Here is a 16,225-nt window from a genome sequence, read left to right on the forward strand (position 1 = left end):
AATGTAATTAACTATGGTACAGTATATTGAAATATTAAATATCTCCACAAATCTTGATCAGTTTGTAATTGTTGTAGCTTTGTGGTATTGTATGTTGAGGTTCTGTGAAAAGGCCTGGGGTTTATTCATTACAGAAACCGTTAATTGTTTAATAACCAAACAGAAGTGTTTTTATTGGACAAATTCAGGTAAGTTCCACCCGATTTCACTCCGTTTGCTTCCGTTTAAGAAATGTTTTGCAACACAATCGATGTAATGAATAGACCCCTGTGGTTTCGAAGGAGTGCCAAGGAGGTGAGGCAACTATCAGTTTGGTAATCATTAATCTCACCAAAGGCGTACGCCACACACAGCAGCTTCCAGTATAAGAGCCAAAACATATATTTTTATTTTCATACTCAATTTCCCAGCACAATATATTACTGAGAGAATTAAAACAAAAATTCTAGTCATGCAATAATTATTAACAATACAAATGCATTTACATTTAAGGACATATAAGGACATATTCTATCAGATCAGAAGCAGAGACAATATTTGAAGCCATGTTGTTGTTAGTGTTTTGCTTATTATAGCCAATATTTTCCAATCATAGAAAGTACAATGTTTAAATTATCCTAAGGCAATAGATGGACTGCATGTAATTAAAAAGGGTGTGAGACTGGTACTCATTACTCCGATTCTGTTGCAAAATGTTTCTTAAACAGAAGCAAATGGAACAAAACAGGGGAGGGACCTACCTGAATTGGTCCAATAGAAACTCTCATTGTATTTGCTGTTTGGCTAATTATTACACCTGTTTCAGACTTTCAGGTGAAAGCAACTGAAGAGAAGGCAAGCAAAATTTTGTTCTGGTTCACTCTGTCAGGCCTCTTGGAAACTACATTATCTTTGGAATATTTCTGTGCAGAAAGGTAATTTGGATTCATTCATTATGTGATTGTTGAATTAAATACTGCTCAGGAATATTATGAATGATGTACTTGAGAGGTTAAAGTACAAATTCCTGACTCACTCAGCAACAGCCATTAAGTTGGAGAGGAGAACTTGGTGAAAATACAGTAGGTAGTTATCGTTGAGGATCAGAACAGGTTTATATATTTTAATTCTGTGCAGGGTTGTCTATCCCTTGGAAAGTGTGAGTGTATATTGTTAAGGGAAAACAAGTGTCCCATTATCAGTCATTTCAGTGCATGATAAACACTTATCTCCCTCACTAGCTTTAAGCACCAACTGTCAGAGCAGCTCACAGATTACTGCACCTGTATACGGCCCACCTTTAATTTAGCCCAAACAACTACCTCTTTCCCTACTGTATGTATTTGTTTATTTAATTTATTTTGCTCCTTTGCACCCCATTTTTATTTCTACTTTACACATTCTTCCACTGCAAATCTACCATTCCAGTGTTTTACTTGCTATATTGTATTTACTTTGCCACCATGGCCTTTTTTTTGTTGCCTTTACCTCCCTTATCTCACATCATGTATATAGACTTGTTTATACTGTATTATTGACTGTATGTTTGTTTTACTCCATGTGTAACTCTGTGTCGTTGTATGTGTCGAACTGCTTTGCTTTATCTTGGCCAGGTCGCAATTGTAAATGAGAACTTGTTCTCAACTTGCCTACCTGGTTAAATAAAGGTGAGAAGAAAAAAAGACTACCTGTTTGAGTAATGCTTCCTAGAAACCAGATTAAAATCACAATGAGGAAGTACACATTCAAATGACTCAGGTAGTCATTGTAATCATATTTCTCTTGATGTGCCATACAGGTTTACCAACATGGTCACTCTGGGAAAGTGCCTTACATGCTCAAGACTACAGTTAGCTGTGATGTTTGTGGTAACAGTTTATCTGAATACAGGTGAGTAATGCAATGTATCCTAACCTAGTCACCCTATGACATCCACTATTTTGGGCCCTTCTAAGTCCACTCTGCAGAAGACAAAGTCCACTTTTAAACTGATTCATTTCTAGGTCCATTTATCTTTGTCAGGGGATATAAAATGTGCCTGTGTGACAGCCATTGACTATATGCACATCCTTACACAAGGTTTATGTCACCTGATGTAGCTGGGTGGAGCCCAGTTAGTGTCCCAGGTCAGGGAATTACAATGTCCGCTTCTGTTCACCCATTAGCTGGTGTCTGTCCTACATGTTCGATATATCACATTATACTTATACCAACTGCGTAATAGATGTCCAACAATTGGGGATATTCACTAGGAATCAAACAAACAAATGGAAGCAAATGAAACTGGCAGGGACCTGAATTTGTCTAATAGAAACACATTTTCTACGGTTTGGAATAATGATTACACCCCTGTTGTGGAAGTGAAACTACAGTACGCTCCAAGTTTTCATACCCCTTGACTTATTCCACATTTTGTTGTGTTAGAGCCTGAATTGATTAAATATTTGTTTTCTCACCTATCTACACACAATACCCCATAAAGGCGAAGTGAAAACCTGTTTTTAGAAATGTTTGCACATTTTATGGAATGTAGGTATTCACACTCCTGAGTCAATACTTTGTAGAAGCACCTTTGGCAGAGATTACAGCTGTGAGTCTTAATGGGTACATCTTTAAGAGCTTTCCACAACTGGATTGTGCAACATTTCCCCATTTATTCTTTCAAAATTTTCAAGCTCTGTCAAATTGGTTGTTGATCATTGCTAGATAACCATTTTCAGGTCTTGCTATAGATTTTCAAGTAGATTTAAGTCAAAACTGAAACTCTGCCAATCAGGAACATTCACTGTCTTTTTGGTAAGCAACTCCGTGTCTTATTGGATTTGCCCCAAACATAACTTTTTGTCCTGAATACAAAGTGTTATTTGCTTTTCCAAATTTTTTTGCAGTATTACGTTAGAGCCTTGTTGCAAAGAGAATGCATGTTCAGAATACAAATATTTCAGTACAGGATTCCTTCTTCTCACTCTGTCAATTAGGTTAATATTAGTATTGTGTAGTAACTACAATGTTGTTGATCCATCCTCAGTTTTCTCCTATCACAGCTGTTTTGAAGTCACCATTGGCCTCATGCCCATTTCTCCTTCTCCCAAATCCAGTCAGCTGATGTTCTGAAAGAGCTGCAAAATCTGGACCCCTACAAATCAGCCGGACTAGACAATCTGGACCCTTACTTTCTAAAATTATCTGCCAAAATTGTTGTAACCCTGGTTACTAGCCTGTTCAACCTCTTCTCAGTGTCGTCTGAGATTCCCAAAGATTGGAAAGCAGCTGCGGTCATCCCCCTCTTCAAAGGGGGGACACTCTTGACCCAAACTGCTAAAAGACTTATATCTATGCTACCCTGCCTTTCTAAGGTCTTTGAAAGCCAAGTCAACAAACAGATTACCGACCATTTTGAATCCCACCATACCTTCTCCGCTATGCAATCTGGTTTCAGAGCTGGTCATGGGTGCACCTCAGCCACGCTCAAGGTCCTAAACGATATCTTAACCGCCATCTCTAAGAAACAATACTGTGCAGCCGTGTTCATTGACCTGGCCAAGGCTTTCGATTCTGTCAATCACCACATCCCCATCGGCAGACTATATAGCCTTGGTTTCTCAAATGATTGCCTCGCCTGGTTCACCAACTACTTCTCTGATAGAGTTCAGTGTGTCAAATCGGAGGGCCTGTTATCCAGGCCTCTGGCAGTCTCTATGGGGGTGCCACAGGGTTCAATTATTGGACCAACTCTCTTCTCTGTATACATCAATGATGTCAATCTTGCTGCTGGTGAGTCTCTGATCCACCTCTATGCAGATGACACCATTCTGAATACTTCTGGCCCTTCTTTGGACTATGTTAAAAACCCTCCAGATGAGCTTCAATGCCATACAACTCTCCTTCCGTGGCCTCCAACTGTTCTTAAATACAAGTAAAACTAAATGCATGCTCTTCAACCAATCGCTGCCTGCGCCTGCCCGCCCGTCCAACATCACTACTCTGGACGGTTCTGACTTAGAATATGTGGACAACTACAAATACCTAGGTGTATGGTTAGACTGTAAACTCTCCTTCCAGACCCACATCAAACATCTCCAATCCAAAGTTAAATCTAGAATTGGCTTCCTATTTCGCAACAAAGCATCCTTCACTGATGCTGCCAAACATACCCTTGTAAAACTGACCATCCTACCAATCCTCGACTTCGCCGAAGTCATTTACAAAATAGCCTCCAATACCCTACTCAATTAATTGGATGCAGTCTATCACAGTGCCATCAGTTTTGTCACCAAAGCCCCATATACTACCCATCACTGCGACCTGTACACTCTCGTTGGCTGGCCCTCGCTTCATATTCGTCGCCAAACCCACTGGCTCCAGGTCATCTACAAGACCCTGCTAGGTAAAGTCCCCCCTTATCTCAGCTCGCTGGTCACCATAGCAGCACCCACCTGGGGCACGCGCTCCAGCAGGTATATCTCTCTGGTCACCCCCAAAGCCAATTCTTACTTTGGCCGCCTCTCCTTCCAGTTCTCTGCTGCCAATGACTTGAACGAACTACAAAAATCTCTGAAACTGGAAACACATCTCCTTCACTAGCTTTAAGCAGCTCACAGATTACTGCACCTGTACATAGCCCATCTACTGTATAATTTAGCCCAAACAACTACCTCTCCCTCTACTGTATTTATTTATTTAGCTCCTTTGCACCCCATTATTTCTCTCTACTTTGCACTTTCTTCCACTGCAAATCTACCATTCCAGTGTTTTACTTGCAATTTTCTATTTACTTTGACACCATGGCCTTTTTTTGCCTTTACCTCTCTTATCTCACCTCATTTGCTCACATCGTATATATACTTATTTTTCTACTGTATTATTGACTGTATGTTTGTTTGTTTTACTCCATGTGTAACTCTGTTTTGTTGTATGTGTCGAACTGCTTTGCTTTATCTTGGCCAGGTCGCAATTGTAAATGAGGACTTGTTCTCAAATTGCCTACCTGGTTAAATAAAGGTAAAATAAAATGGTGAAATCCGATTGGTTTCCTTCCTCACCGGCAACTGAGTAAGGAAGGACACCTGTATCTTTGTAGTGACTGCGTGCATTTATACACAATCCAAAGTGTAATGAATAACTTCACCATACTCAAGGGGATATTCAATGTCTGCTTTTTGACATTTATACCCATCTACCAATAGGTGCCCTTTGCGAGGCATTGGAAAATCTCCCTGGTCTTTGTGGTTGAATCAGTGTTTGAAATTCACTGCTCGACTGAGGAACCTTACAATAATCTGTATGTGTGGGGTATAGAGATGAGGTAGTCATTCAAAAATCATGTTAAACACTTATTGCACATAGTGAGTCCATGCAATTTGTGACTATTATTGTACTCCTGGACTTATTTATGCTTGCCATAACAACAGGGTTGAATACTTATTAACTCAAGACATTTACGTTTTTTATTAATTTGTTTAAAAAAATCACAACAAAAATTATACTTTGACATTATGGAGTATTTATTGTGTGTTGCCCAGTGACAAACATTTAGATGTTGTAATCCATTTTAAATTCAGGCTGTAACTGAAGGCACTGTACAGTATGCTGAATTAGTCATAGGATGTTGTTAGAACACAATGCTGTTAATGCAGGAACTTGTCACTTTAGTCTGAAACTAGTCTGTTTCAATCCTGAATGTGTGTGTTTCTCTAAACCCTAAGATATCACAGTGGCTATGCAGATAACATCCACAGGGTCTCAGACCATTCAAAGAGCCCAGGGGGAGACAGTCATGCTGGGGTGCACATACACCCCTGCCCCCTCTGACACAGGAGATCTGGACATTGAGTGGTTGAGTGTCCATCCAGACATGACCCAGAAAGACCAGCTGGTGAGACTACAGAGCAGGAGACAGAGGCGGGTCTTGTTATGGATAATTTAAGGGGAGGTTTTGGCGACGCAACACGGGTCGTAAAACGAATGTTAGTCTTAACATCCACTCATATCTTTGGCAGACTAGTCTTGGAGATGTTGTTTAGCTACAGGCTATCTTCTCCTCATTGTTGCAGTAGAAAAACCTGTTAACATTTGTTCTCAAGACTTGTTGCTTTGTCATTGAAGCAAATCTCTATCTCTCAGGTCATATCTTATACAGGAGGGCAGAAATTGCATTACGGGGACCCCAGCTTGTCTAAGAGGATGGACTTCACAGGAGACCCCGCGTTGGGAGATGCCTCCATCTCCATCTCTGCAGTGAAAGCCTCAGACACAGCCACCTACCAGTGCAAAGTCAAGAAGGCGCCGGGTGTCGACATGCGAAAAGTCACTCTGGTGGTGATGGGTGAGGAAGGCCGCCCCTCCCTAGACTAGTTTCTGTTTGACCAGTTTCATCATTCCACTGTCCTGTGTCCTCTGTTTTTAAATCTGCTTTATCACTGAAAAGGAATGAACACCCTGGTGCTCCTTTTGTTCTTATCAATATACTCATTTTCTTGTAGTGGAAATGCACTTAGAAGGAATTTGCACAATTGCCCATTTTGCCATTGGTCGCAGAGATGCATATGTTAAGTAAAACAAAGGAAATGGTATTCACTTGTACTGTGTACTTACTCTACACACTCTTTATGAAGTTGTTTTCCTGAGACAGTTTAACCTCTTCTCTTTCACCAGTCCCTCCATCAGTGCCTAAGTGTTGGGTTGAAGGTGTTGAAGAGAAGGGAGCTGATGTCTCCCTGCGATGCAAGTTATCCGTGGGATCCACCCCCCTTAACTATGTCTGGATCAGAGAGAGTGGAGGGGCCATCCCGCCTACAGCAACACAAAGTAGGAAACAGGAACTAAAGTCTATAGATAAGACATGGCACACATAACCATAGGTCTACTGTGCATGTTGATATACTGAGGTGAGGTGTGGTTTGTAGCTGACAGTGATTGTCTTTGTGCTCCATTTAGACTCTCAGACTGGAGAGTTGATGATAAGAAATCACTCGGAGAGCTACATGGGAAATTATCTGTGTGTGGTGTCGAATCCTGTGGGCAAAGAGCAGTGTAAATACACCCTGCACGCATACAACCGTAAGTTTAATTGGGAGAAAGTGAGGAACAGTGCATATGTGTGAACCTGTGTCTGAATATCATGACTTTCTTTTTTAGCTCCCAACAAAGCAGGGATCATAGCAGCTGCTGTGATTGGTGCACTGCTACTGTTGCTCCTCCTCCTGCTCCTCATATGGCTTCTGATCTGCTGCTGCCACAAACGTCGCTATGAGAAGGAGGTTGCCCATGAAATCCGGTATGAAATATGACATTTCATACCTTCCAAGAATTACATGCAGCAGACAAACTGTAAAATGTGTTTAACTCCTACCGTTCTGTGCCACTCTTCCATGGCCTGGCCTTGCCCAACAGGGAGGATGCCCCAGCCCCAGAGAGCCGACCTGCCAGCAGGAACTCCAGCTTCCGCTCGGTCCTAGGCTTCCGCTCCCCCCCTGGGGCAGTCTATAGCTCAGTGACAAAAGGTCAGCCCAAGAGGACAGAGTCAGACAATAGGAGCTTCTACACCAACAGTAGCATAGGCATGCCTGCCCCCAGCAAGCAGAAAGCCCCTCATTTGCCACCTGTGCTGAAATATGACGGCAGTAATGGTTACCCTGTGTAATAATGTTTTGGGTTGGGGTAAGGATAAGCATGAAACCTCATACTTAGAAAATTGTCAGTTTTAAGATATTTTGCCAACCTTCAGTATAAACAGCTAAATCACATGTAGACCCGACATTACAGGATATGTATAATCTCATTCCCATGCTACTTCCACCCTGTACTTTGTGCAATAGCCTGAAAACTCTTGGTGCAATAGTGCAACGGATAATGTTTTAGTCACGTGAAGCTCAATTGAGGATTTTGCCAATGAGAATGAGTGAGAAAGAGATGATATTACAAGTGTATGTCAGATGCAGTGGTGTAAAAATACTTGAAAGTACTACTTAAGTTGTTTTTTGGGATATCTGTACTTCACTATTTATATTTGACCACATTCCTAAAAGAAAATAATGTACTTCTTACTCCATACATTTTCTGACACCCAAAAAGTACTTGTTAAATTTTGAATGCTTAGCAGGACATAAATGGTCTAATTCACACAATTATCAAGAGAACGTCCCAGGTCATCCCTACTGCCTCTGATCTGGCGGACTCACTAAGCACATGCTTCATTGGTAAATTATATTGTAGCGTTGGAGCGTATCCCTGGCTATACGTAAAAAAAGTTTGCTTAATATAAGAATTTAAAATAATTTCTACTTTTACTTTTGATTCTTAAGTATATTTTAGCAATTACATTTACTTTTGATACTTAAGCAAATATTTTTTAGACTTACTCAAGTAGCATTTTACTGGGTGACTTTTACTTGAGTCATTTTCTATTAAGGTATCTTTGGGTACTTTTTCCACCACTGGTCAGATGTATGTTTTTTATTCTATGTGACTTATTTTGTCTAACAGACAAGAAACCAACATGTTTGTCATCTTTTGAGTTTTCAATTAAAATATTATATTTTTTAATCAAGCACTTGATTCTGAATCAGTTGTATCCTGTACATTTGTGTCAATCGAAAAAGCTAATGACCCCACCCTCAATACACCACGCCAATGATTGTTAATACGGAATGACATTGTGTGCCAGTCAGATATGTGATTTAAGATGATGTTGATATAAAACTTGACTGATTTCATACCGACTAGCCTCAGAAGGCAGACAATTCAAAGAATAAAAGCTTGAAGAAACTCTATGATCAAAGGATTTTTTTCAATCTTCGCACAGTGGAATGTCTACAATGATTGATTTGGATGCAAGGATCACTGGGTTTTGACTTTTTTTTGTTGATTTCCATCATAGTATAATATTGATCTGTCTAGACTCCTCATTCCAGATTCAGACCTGCCATAAATAATTAGGCATGTTTTGTTGTGGTCTTGCCAAGCAGAATGCTTTAGGAGTCAACACCCAGAGCACCAACCCTGTACAGTGTTGAATAAACACAGAACATGAAGGTGAGCCAAACGCAGGTTGCCCCCTTTATCACATGTAAATCGACCCTGTGGAACAGATGTGTAGATCTCTGGCCATAGCTTCAGGAAGGATATTTGCATGGGAACTGGACCCCGAGGTTTTGTTCAGTATCTGTGGTTTTGTCATTCTGCAATACATCTGGTTCAGTAATTCCACCAGATATACACAGAGCGAATTGGCCAGTGTTACCTAGTGTTGATTCAGGAGTTAAATTAACATGGTGTAAAATAACCCCAGTGTTGTGTGATTGTGTCCGTTTTACTTTGTGGGTAGTAAAACATTCCCATCAAAACCATGGCCATCGTTATCAGATTTCCCAGCATGCTCTATGGCAACATTTTTTAGGATTGTTTTTCATATCTGTGCTTTTGCATGTGTAGCATTAAGACCAAATATAAATAACATTTTTTCTAAACTATTCCAGTCCAATGTTCCTAACCCTGACAGTCATTCTGAATGCATGTTGCAGGTGAATTAAAAAATTCCAAATGTTGGATTCCTTAACTCAGGCTGTCTTCCAATAGGAATTACACATCACATTGCAAGCCAGCATAATATGACTTGAAGGCCTGATGTGGCCTGTAAACCAGGAGGTTCCTAACACCACTGCTATAAGGTAAAACTTGGCCATCAAAGGTCTTATATTTTTAATGTATTGTCCTAACATGTTTAATTTGAATGTTAACATTCATCTCCAGTAGGAACTCACTTGGTGAGGACTGAACATGAACAAATTCAAAAACCATGTCTCTGTCACTAACAAATACAGGCATGGGTGGTAACTACTCTACAATGAATTGGAAAAGGCAAGGAACACTGGCAAATGTATATTGGAAGTGTGGCCTAGTGGGGTCGTGGCTTTCGATTGTTTTTGGCCATCTGTGAGTGGACGTTTTGCAGCCTACCAGTTTAAGTGGTCTATGGTTATATTAATTCGAGAATGTGTCAGAATATAGAGATCAATGAAAGAAAGTTGTCTCTGTTTCAGCACCAACTGGTACATTTAAAAATACTCTGATCTTGTAGATTATTTAGGAAATTGTTAGTTAGGAAAGTATTTCTGAATCATAAAAAACAAGGTCGGAGAGCCTTTACGCACAAAATATACTGATGACTCAAAAATAGTGGTTTAATTCATGCTGAAAGTTGCCATATTCAAGATCAATGCATGAAATATTGGAAGGTGAAAACAAAGTGTACAATAAGGGTGAAACAATAGTCCTATAAATCTACCCTAATTCTTACTAATCACAGAACTGTATGACAATGGTCCAGTCGTCGTGCTCCAGGTTTAACCTGCTATGTGTGGTCAGTTCCATAATGATTCAAATAGGCTTCATGTCAATTATTGCACAACGTTAGTCTATATGATAGAGGAAAGGTCGACGGAATGGAATGATGCTAAATGTAAGATACATATTGAAGGAAAACCAACACTAAAAAATACCAGTTCTAATACTGACAGTGGTTACTATTTAAGATGACACAAATTGTAAAGTAAAACTAAGAAAAGCCTGGGTATCCAAATTTAATCCGTGCAAATTATGAGAGCATACAAGAAAAATGCTGAATAAAGGCACAACTATTTATAGCCTACTTCACTTGGGAAAAGGGACTGCAATACATGTCATGTTTGTATGATTTTCAGTTTGCTTCATATGACTGGTTTCACATTCGTCTCAAGGGGAAAAATAATCTAAAACAATTGAGTATGTGTATTTACAATCGCCTTCTCCTTATCAACAGCTCTCAATGCATACATTACAGTGCATGGAGATTCAGTTGGAAGAAATAAAGTAGATACTTATTCCACTTCGAACTGGTAGGTTCGCTAGACCTTATTCATGGTTTCCTCGCATATAAAGGTGGGGGAATTATTAGGGAATCAAGGTCAGACTATAGCGTATCTATAGAGACCTTCGCCGCACCATTTCTTTGATCTCCCCCCAAATTAATAGCGGGTGAATAGCAGGGCAGAATACGCGTAGAGAGAAAAGTGCAGAAAAAAGGGAATTATGTTTCATTTGCCAGCGCTTGACTCGAGTCGGAATGCCCCCCACCAATGAGCACACATCTTCACCCCAGGCCTATGGAAATGCACTGCCACCACTGCCTTTTGCCATCGTCACCAATTCAAATAGTATTGTGAATAGAGTTCGATGCTCCTCTATAAATTCCAGTCAGGCGACTCTGAAATCAAAGGTTCTGTGCCTCAACTTCATGCCATTCTTAGTCAACATCTTCAGGCTACTTCTTAAAGCCAAACTTTGAAAACAAATATTTTTCATCTTCATTGCGAAGATATTGAATTGTTTCAAGTTGTAGTAAAAGAACGAAGAGAACATCAGATGCAAAGGGATCCTTGTCTGAAGTAAAGTTATATCCAAAATAACCACATTCAATGGTGTAGGTGCTTATCTCAGCCTTATGGACTTTGAAATGTTTTCCAGTTGATTTTCGATTAGTAAATTTCCTCCACAAAGAAAAAGTCCTGGCTGTGTGTTACTTTGATTCAAATGAAAACCCTGGTAAATGTCTGAGTTAAATGTAAGATTCTGAAAGTACATTTTATGCCGTAATAAAAAGGCTTGCAAAATATGGTATTTGAAACATTTTAGCACTAATTCCACCTCAACCTTGGACACTTCAACATCACAATTTTAATATACAGTTGAAGTCGGAAGTTTACATACACCTTAGCCAACTACATTTAAACTCAGTTATTAATAATTACTTACATTTAATCCTAGTAAAAATCCCCTGTCTTAGGTCAGCTAGGATCACCACTTTATTTTAAGAATGTGAAATGTCGAGAGAATTATTTATTTCAGTTTTTAATTCTTTCATCACATTCCCAGTGGGTCAGAAGTTTACATAGACTCAATTAGTATTTGGTAGCATTGCCTTTAAATTGTTTAACTTAGGCCAAATGTTTTGGGAAGCTTGTGGAATAAGTTGGGTGAATTTTGGCCCATTCCTCCTGACAGAGCTGGTGTAACTGAGTCAGGTTTGTAGGCCTCCTTGCTCGTACACGCTTTTTCAGTTCTGCCCACAAAGTTTCTATAGGATTGATGTCAGGGCTTTGTGATGGCCACTCCAATACCTTGACTTTGTTGTCCTTAAGCCATTGTCCATTTGGAAGACCCATTTGCAACAAAGCTTCAACTTCCTGACTGATGTCTTGAGATGTTTCTTCAATATATCCACATACTTTTCCTTCCTTGTGATGCCATGTATTTTGTGAAGTGCACCAGTCCCGCCTGCAGCAAAGCACCCCAACAACATGATGCTGCCCCCCCCGTGCTTCACAGTTGGGATGGTGTTCTTCGGCTTGCAAGCCTCCCCCTTTTTCCTCCAAACATAACGATGGACATTGTGGCCAAACAGATTTATTTTTGTTTTATCAGACCAGAGGACATTTCTCGAAAAAGTATGTTCTTTGTCCTCATGTGCAGTTGCAAACCGTAGTCTGGCTTTTTATGGTGGTTTTGGAGCAGTGGCTTCTTCCTCGCGGAGCGGCCTTTCAGGTTATGTCGATATAGAACTCGTTTTACTGTGGATATAGATACTTTTGTACCTGTTTCTTCCAGCATCTTCTCAAGGTCCTTTGCTGTTGTTCTGGGATTGATTTGCACTTTTCGCACCAAAGTATGTTCATCTCTAGGAGACAGAACACGTCTCCTTCCTGAGCAGTATGACTGCTGCGTGGTCCCATGGTGTTTATACTTGCGTACTATTGTTTGTACAGATGAACGTGGTACCTTCAGTTATTTGGAAATTGCTCCCAAAGGATTAACCAGACTTGTGGAGTTCCACAATTTATTTTCTGGGGTCTTTTATTTCACCTTTATTTAACCAGGTAGGCATATTTAGAACAAGTTGTCATTTACAATTGCGACCTGGCCAAGATTAAGCAAAGCAGTTCGACACATACAACAAAACAGAGTTACACATGGAGTAAAACAGTCAATAATACAGTAGAAAAATAAGTCTATATACAATGTGAGCAAATGAGATGAGATAAGGGAGGAAAAGGCAAAAAAAAGGCCATGGTGGCGAAGTAAATACAATATAGCAAGTAAAACACTGAAATGGTAGATTTGCAGTGGAAGAATGTGCAAGGTAGAGATAGAAATAATGGGGTGCAAAGGAGCAAAATAAATAAATACAGTAGAGGGAGAGGTAGTGGTTTGGGCTAAATTATAGATGGGCTATGTACAGGTGCAGTAATCTGTGAGCTGCTCTGACAGCTGGTGCTTAAATCTAGTGAGGGAGATAAGTGTTTCCAGTTTCAGAGACTTTTGTAGTTCGTTCCAGTCATTGGCTGCAGAGAACTGGAAGGAGAGGCGGCCAAAGGAATAATTGGCTTTGGGGGTGACCAGAGAGATATACCTGCTGGAGTGCGGGCTCCAGGTGGGTGCTGCTATGGTGACCAGCGAGCTGAGATAGGTGGGGTCTTGGCTGATTTCTTTTGATTTTCCCATGATGTCAAGCAAAGAGGCACTTACTTTGAAGGTAGGCCTTGAAATACATCCACAGGTACACCTCCAATTGACTCAAATGATGTCAATTAGCCTAACAGAAGCTTCTAAATCCATGACATCATTTTCTGGAATTTTCCAAGCTGTTTAAAGGCACAGTCAATTTAGTGTATGTAAACTTCTGACCCACTGGAATTATGATAGTGAATTATAAGTGAAATAATCTGTCTGTAAACAATTGTTAGAGAAATTACTTGTGTCATGCACAAAGTATATGTCCTAACCTACTTGCCAAAACTGTATTTTGCTAACAAGAAATTTGTGGAGTGGTTGAAAAATGAGTTTTAATGACTCCAACCTAAGTGTACGTAAACTTCCGACTTCTACTGTATTCATCACATTGTACTATCAACATTTCTGGTTTTATCTTAGAGCACCTAAATAAGCTGGTGGACATAGTTTAGAGAACCAACAGCACAATGCAAGGAGCCAATAAGAGGCATATCTGGGCCATAACTGGCCTGATGGCCGTCCTCACTATGTTCTTCAACCTGTACATCTTCCTGATGAGCCTAAAGAGCTACAGGCAGAACAAACACTTAACCCCGTGAGACCACCAGCACAGCTCTGTCTGTGGCCAGTTGTGCCCACCAGCTGCTCTGCAGTCTCTGGATGACCATGGGCAACATAGACTGCCGACTGGCCACGGACAGGACTGCCAACTTCCCCATCATGTGGACCACCGCCTCCCTGATTTTCTAATACAGCACCGAGTTGGTGATTGAGCCCATCCGCTGCTACACCAAGATCCAAAGGCCATCCTGAAGCACTGTAGTCCTGGTCATCCCTGTGTGGTCTCAGAACCTGTCTGCCCATGCGGACTGTTCTCGTCCCTGAGAATAACACATGAAAACAAGAACTGCGGTGCCATCATGTCTAATGACAACCCGTGCATGATACAGATCACCATTTATCTAGTCCTCTCTGACATCATCCTGGGAGTACTGATGCTAAAGTGTTGCATATCCATCTTTGTTCACCTGGCCATCCATCTCCAGCACATTAAGACCAGTACCAATGGCTTCCACGCGCCTAAGCTGGACTCTGAAATGCGGGTGATAACATGACCCTGGTACTGTTGGTTGCTCTATATGTACTATCAGGTAACGGTGAAGAAAGAGAATGGCATTGTGCTCTCTTTACTCTTCTATATCACTTTCAGTGCCTTGGTTCTTATGGTAAGAAGAACTTCTGGAAGGTTCTCCTCCACTCTTACAATGTCTGCCTGGATGAGTTTCCCTGTCGGTCCTGGCTGAAGGTACCAGAGACCAAATGCAAAACCAGCTCTGCTCACAGTCGAACACTGAGGTCAGACCAGGGTAGGCAGTGAGCTGGCGTACATTTAACGTGTTTGGATAGTATGGGTTTAGAGCCATCTGCTTGTCTGACCACTTCACTTCATCATTAGGTTAAATGCGTTTCGTATTCTTCCAGTCATAAAACTATGATAGCTTAAAAACTATTTATCCACATGTTATTTTATAATAGCCCTTCTCTGTTTAATGTTGTTATCAGTTTAATTAAGCAGTTTTTATCATGGGTGTAGTTATTAAGTCATGATAATAAACAGAGTAGTTCAAGCCCTGGATGCTGATTGGCTGAAAGCCATGGTATATGAGAGAATATGGAGGCGAAAGAAACCTGTTTATAATAGCAATAAGGCACCTCGGCAGTTTGTGCTATTTTTGCCAATATATCACGGCAAAGGGCTGTATCCAGGCACTCTAAGAACAGCCCTTAGTCGTGGTATATTGGCCAAATACCACATCCATTCGGGCCTTATTGCTTAAATAACCTCCCGTGTCTTTTGCCATTATAGATATTAAGATTTACAGGCCTTATTAATATCATGGCTAGTCATTTTGGGGCCTTTGCCACAGCCTGTTTCTCTGATCTCAACAGCTAATATCCCGTGTGTTTCTGAGAGCATAGCGAATGGGATTACAATGGTTCAGTAAATTGTTCTGACATCTATAACCAGGTCATTAGCATAACAACCAAACAATACACTCCACCAATCAAACTGCATTTGAAGTGTAAACAAATATTTTGCTGAAAATCTGTGCCATGTATAGTGGATGAATACATGTTCTGTAGAACCTCTGCTCACAAATCTAAAATATTAAGACAAATATGTGACAGCCATATGATCTTTCATAATTCAGCAACACTGACAATACCCCATTGCTACAGTCCCTCTAGCACCATCTAGTGAAGTCTAATATGGAGATACACAGGGGTATTTCTGATCATTCAACTGCACTTAAAGGAAAACTCCACCCCAAAAAAACATTTTTTTTTGTTTATTTGTTACATTTAGTCCCAAAATGATTTGCTTGTCTGCAATCAGGTTTTCAAGATATGTAACTTTCAAAATACAGAAATATTCCCTGTATGATGCAAACTCAAGTTAGTTTTTGGGTGGACTTTTCATTTAAGTCTACTTCTATCTATTGGTCAATGGCTTCTATCTATTGGTCAATATTGACAATAAAAACCAGGTCTCGTGAAACTCGTCCATGGATGAGCGAATATCACAGGGCAGCCTGGAAGCATCACTTCTTTAGTCATGTGACTCAGGGACTGCAGGGAGAGTGATATCCTGTCCCCCCGGTATCTGACAGGAAGGAAGAGACCATTAGGAGGCCAGATT

At 40.4% G+C, this 16,225-nt stretch overlaps 1 protein-coding gene across 1 annotated transcript; it reads left to right on the forward strand.

Moving 5' to 3' along the window:
* Positions 1 to 773: 773 nt before the first annotated feature.
* Positions 774 to 8,750, forward strand: LOC124036270 (coxsackievirus and adenovirus receptor homolog). Its single transcript, XM_046350606.1, has 9 exons — positions 774 to 914; positions 1,593 to 1,646; positions 1,778 to 1,869; positions 5,685 to 5,854; positions 6,103 to 6,304; positions 6,634 to 6,786; positions 6,916 to 7,038; positions 7,117 to 7,255; positions 7,372 to 8,750. The coding sequence occupies exons 3-9, from the start codon at positions 1,788 to 1,790 to the stop codon at positions 7,619 to 7,621; spliced, it is 1,119 nt and encodes a 372-aa protein (XP_046206562.1). The 5' UTR covers positions 774 to 914; positions 1,593 to 1,646; positions 1,778 to 1,787; the 3' UTR covers positions 7,622 to 8,750.
* Positions 8,751 to 16,225: the final 7,475 nt, after the last annotated feature.

The sequence above is a fragment of the Oncorhynchus gorbuscha genome, linkage group LG05, assembly GCF_021184085.1.
Source record: "Oncorhynchus gorbuscha isolate QuinsamMale2020 ecotype Even-year linkage group LG05, OgorEven_v1.0, whole genome shotgun sequence".
In the NCBI taxonomy this organism is placed as follows: Eukaryota; Metazoa; Chordata; class Actinopteri; order Salmoniformes; family Salmonidae; genus Oncorhynchus; species Oncorhynchus gorbuscha.

Excerpts from the sequence above, each read along its gene's own strand:
- LOC124036270 (XM_046350606.1), top strand. The coding sequence starts at position 1,788 with ATGGTCACTCTGGGAAAGTGCCTTACATGCTCAAGACTACAGTTAGCT. Across the intron at positions 5,855-6,102 it reads TGACCCAGAAAGACCAGCTG|GTCATATCTTATACAGGAGG; the intron begins GTGAGACTACAG and ends TCTATCTCTCAG. Across the intron at positions 6,305-6,633 it reads AGTCACTCTGGTGGTGATGG|TCCCTCCATCAGTGCCTAAG; the intron begins GTGAGGAAGGCC and ends CTCTTTCACCAG.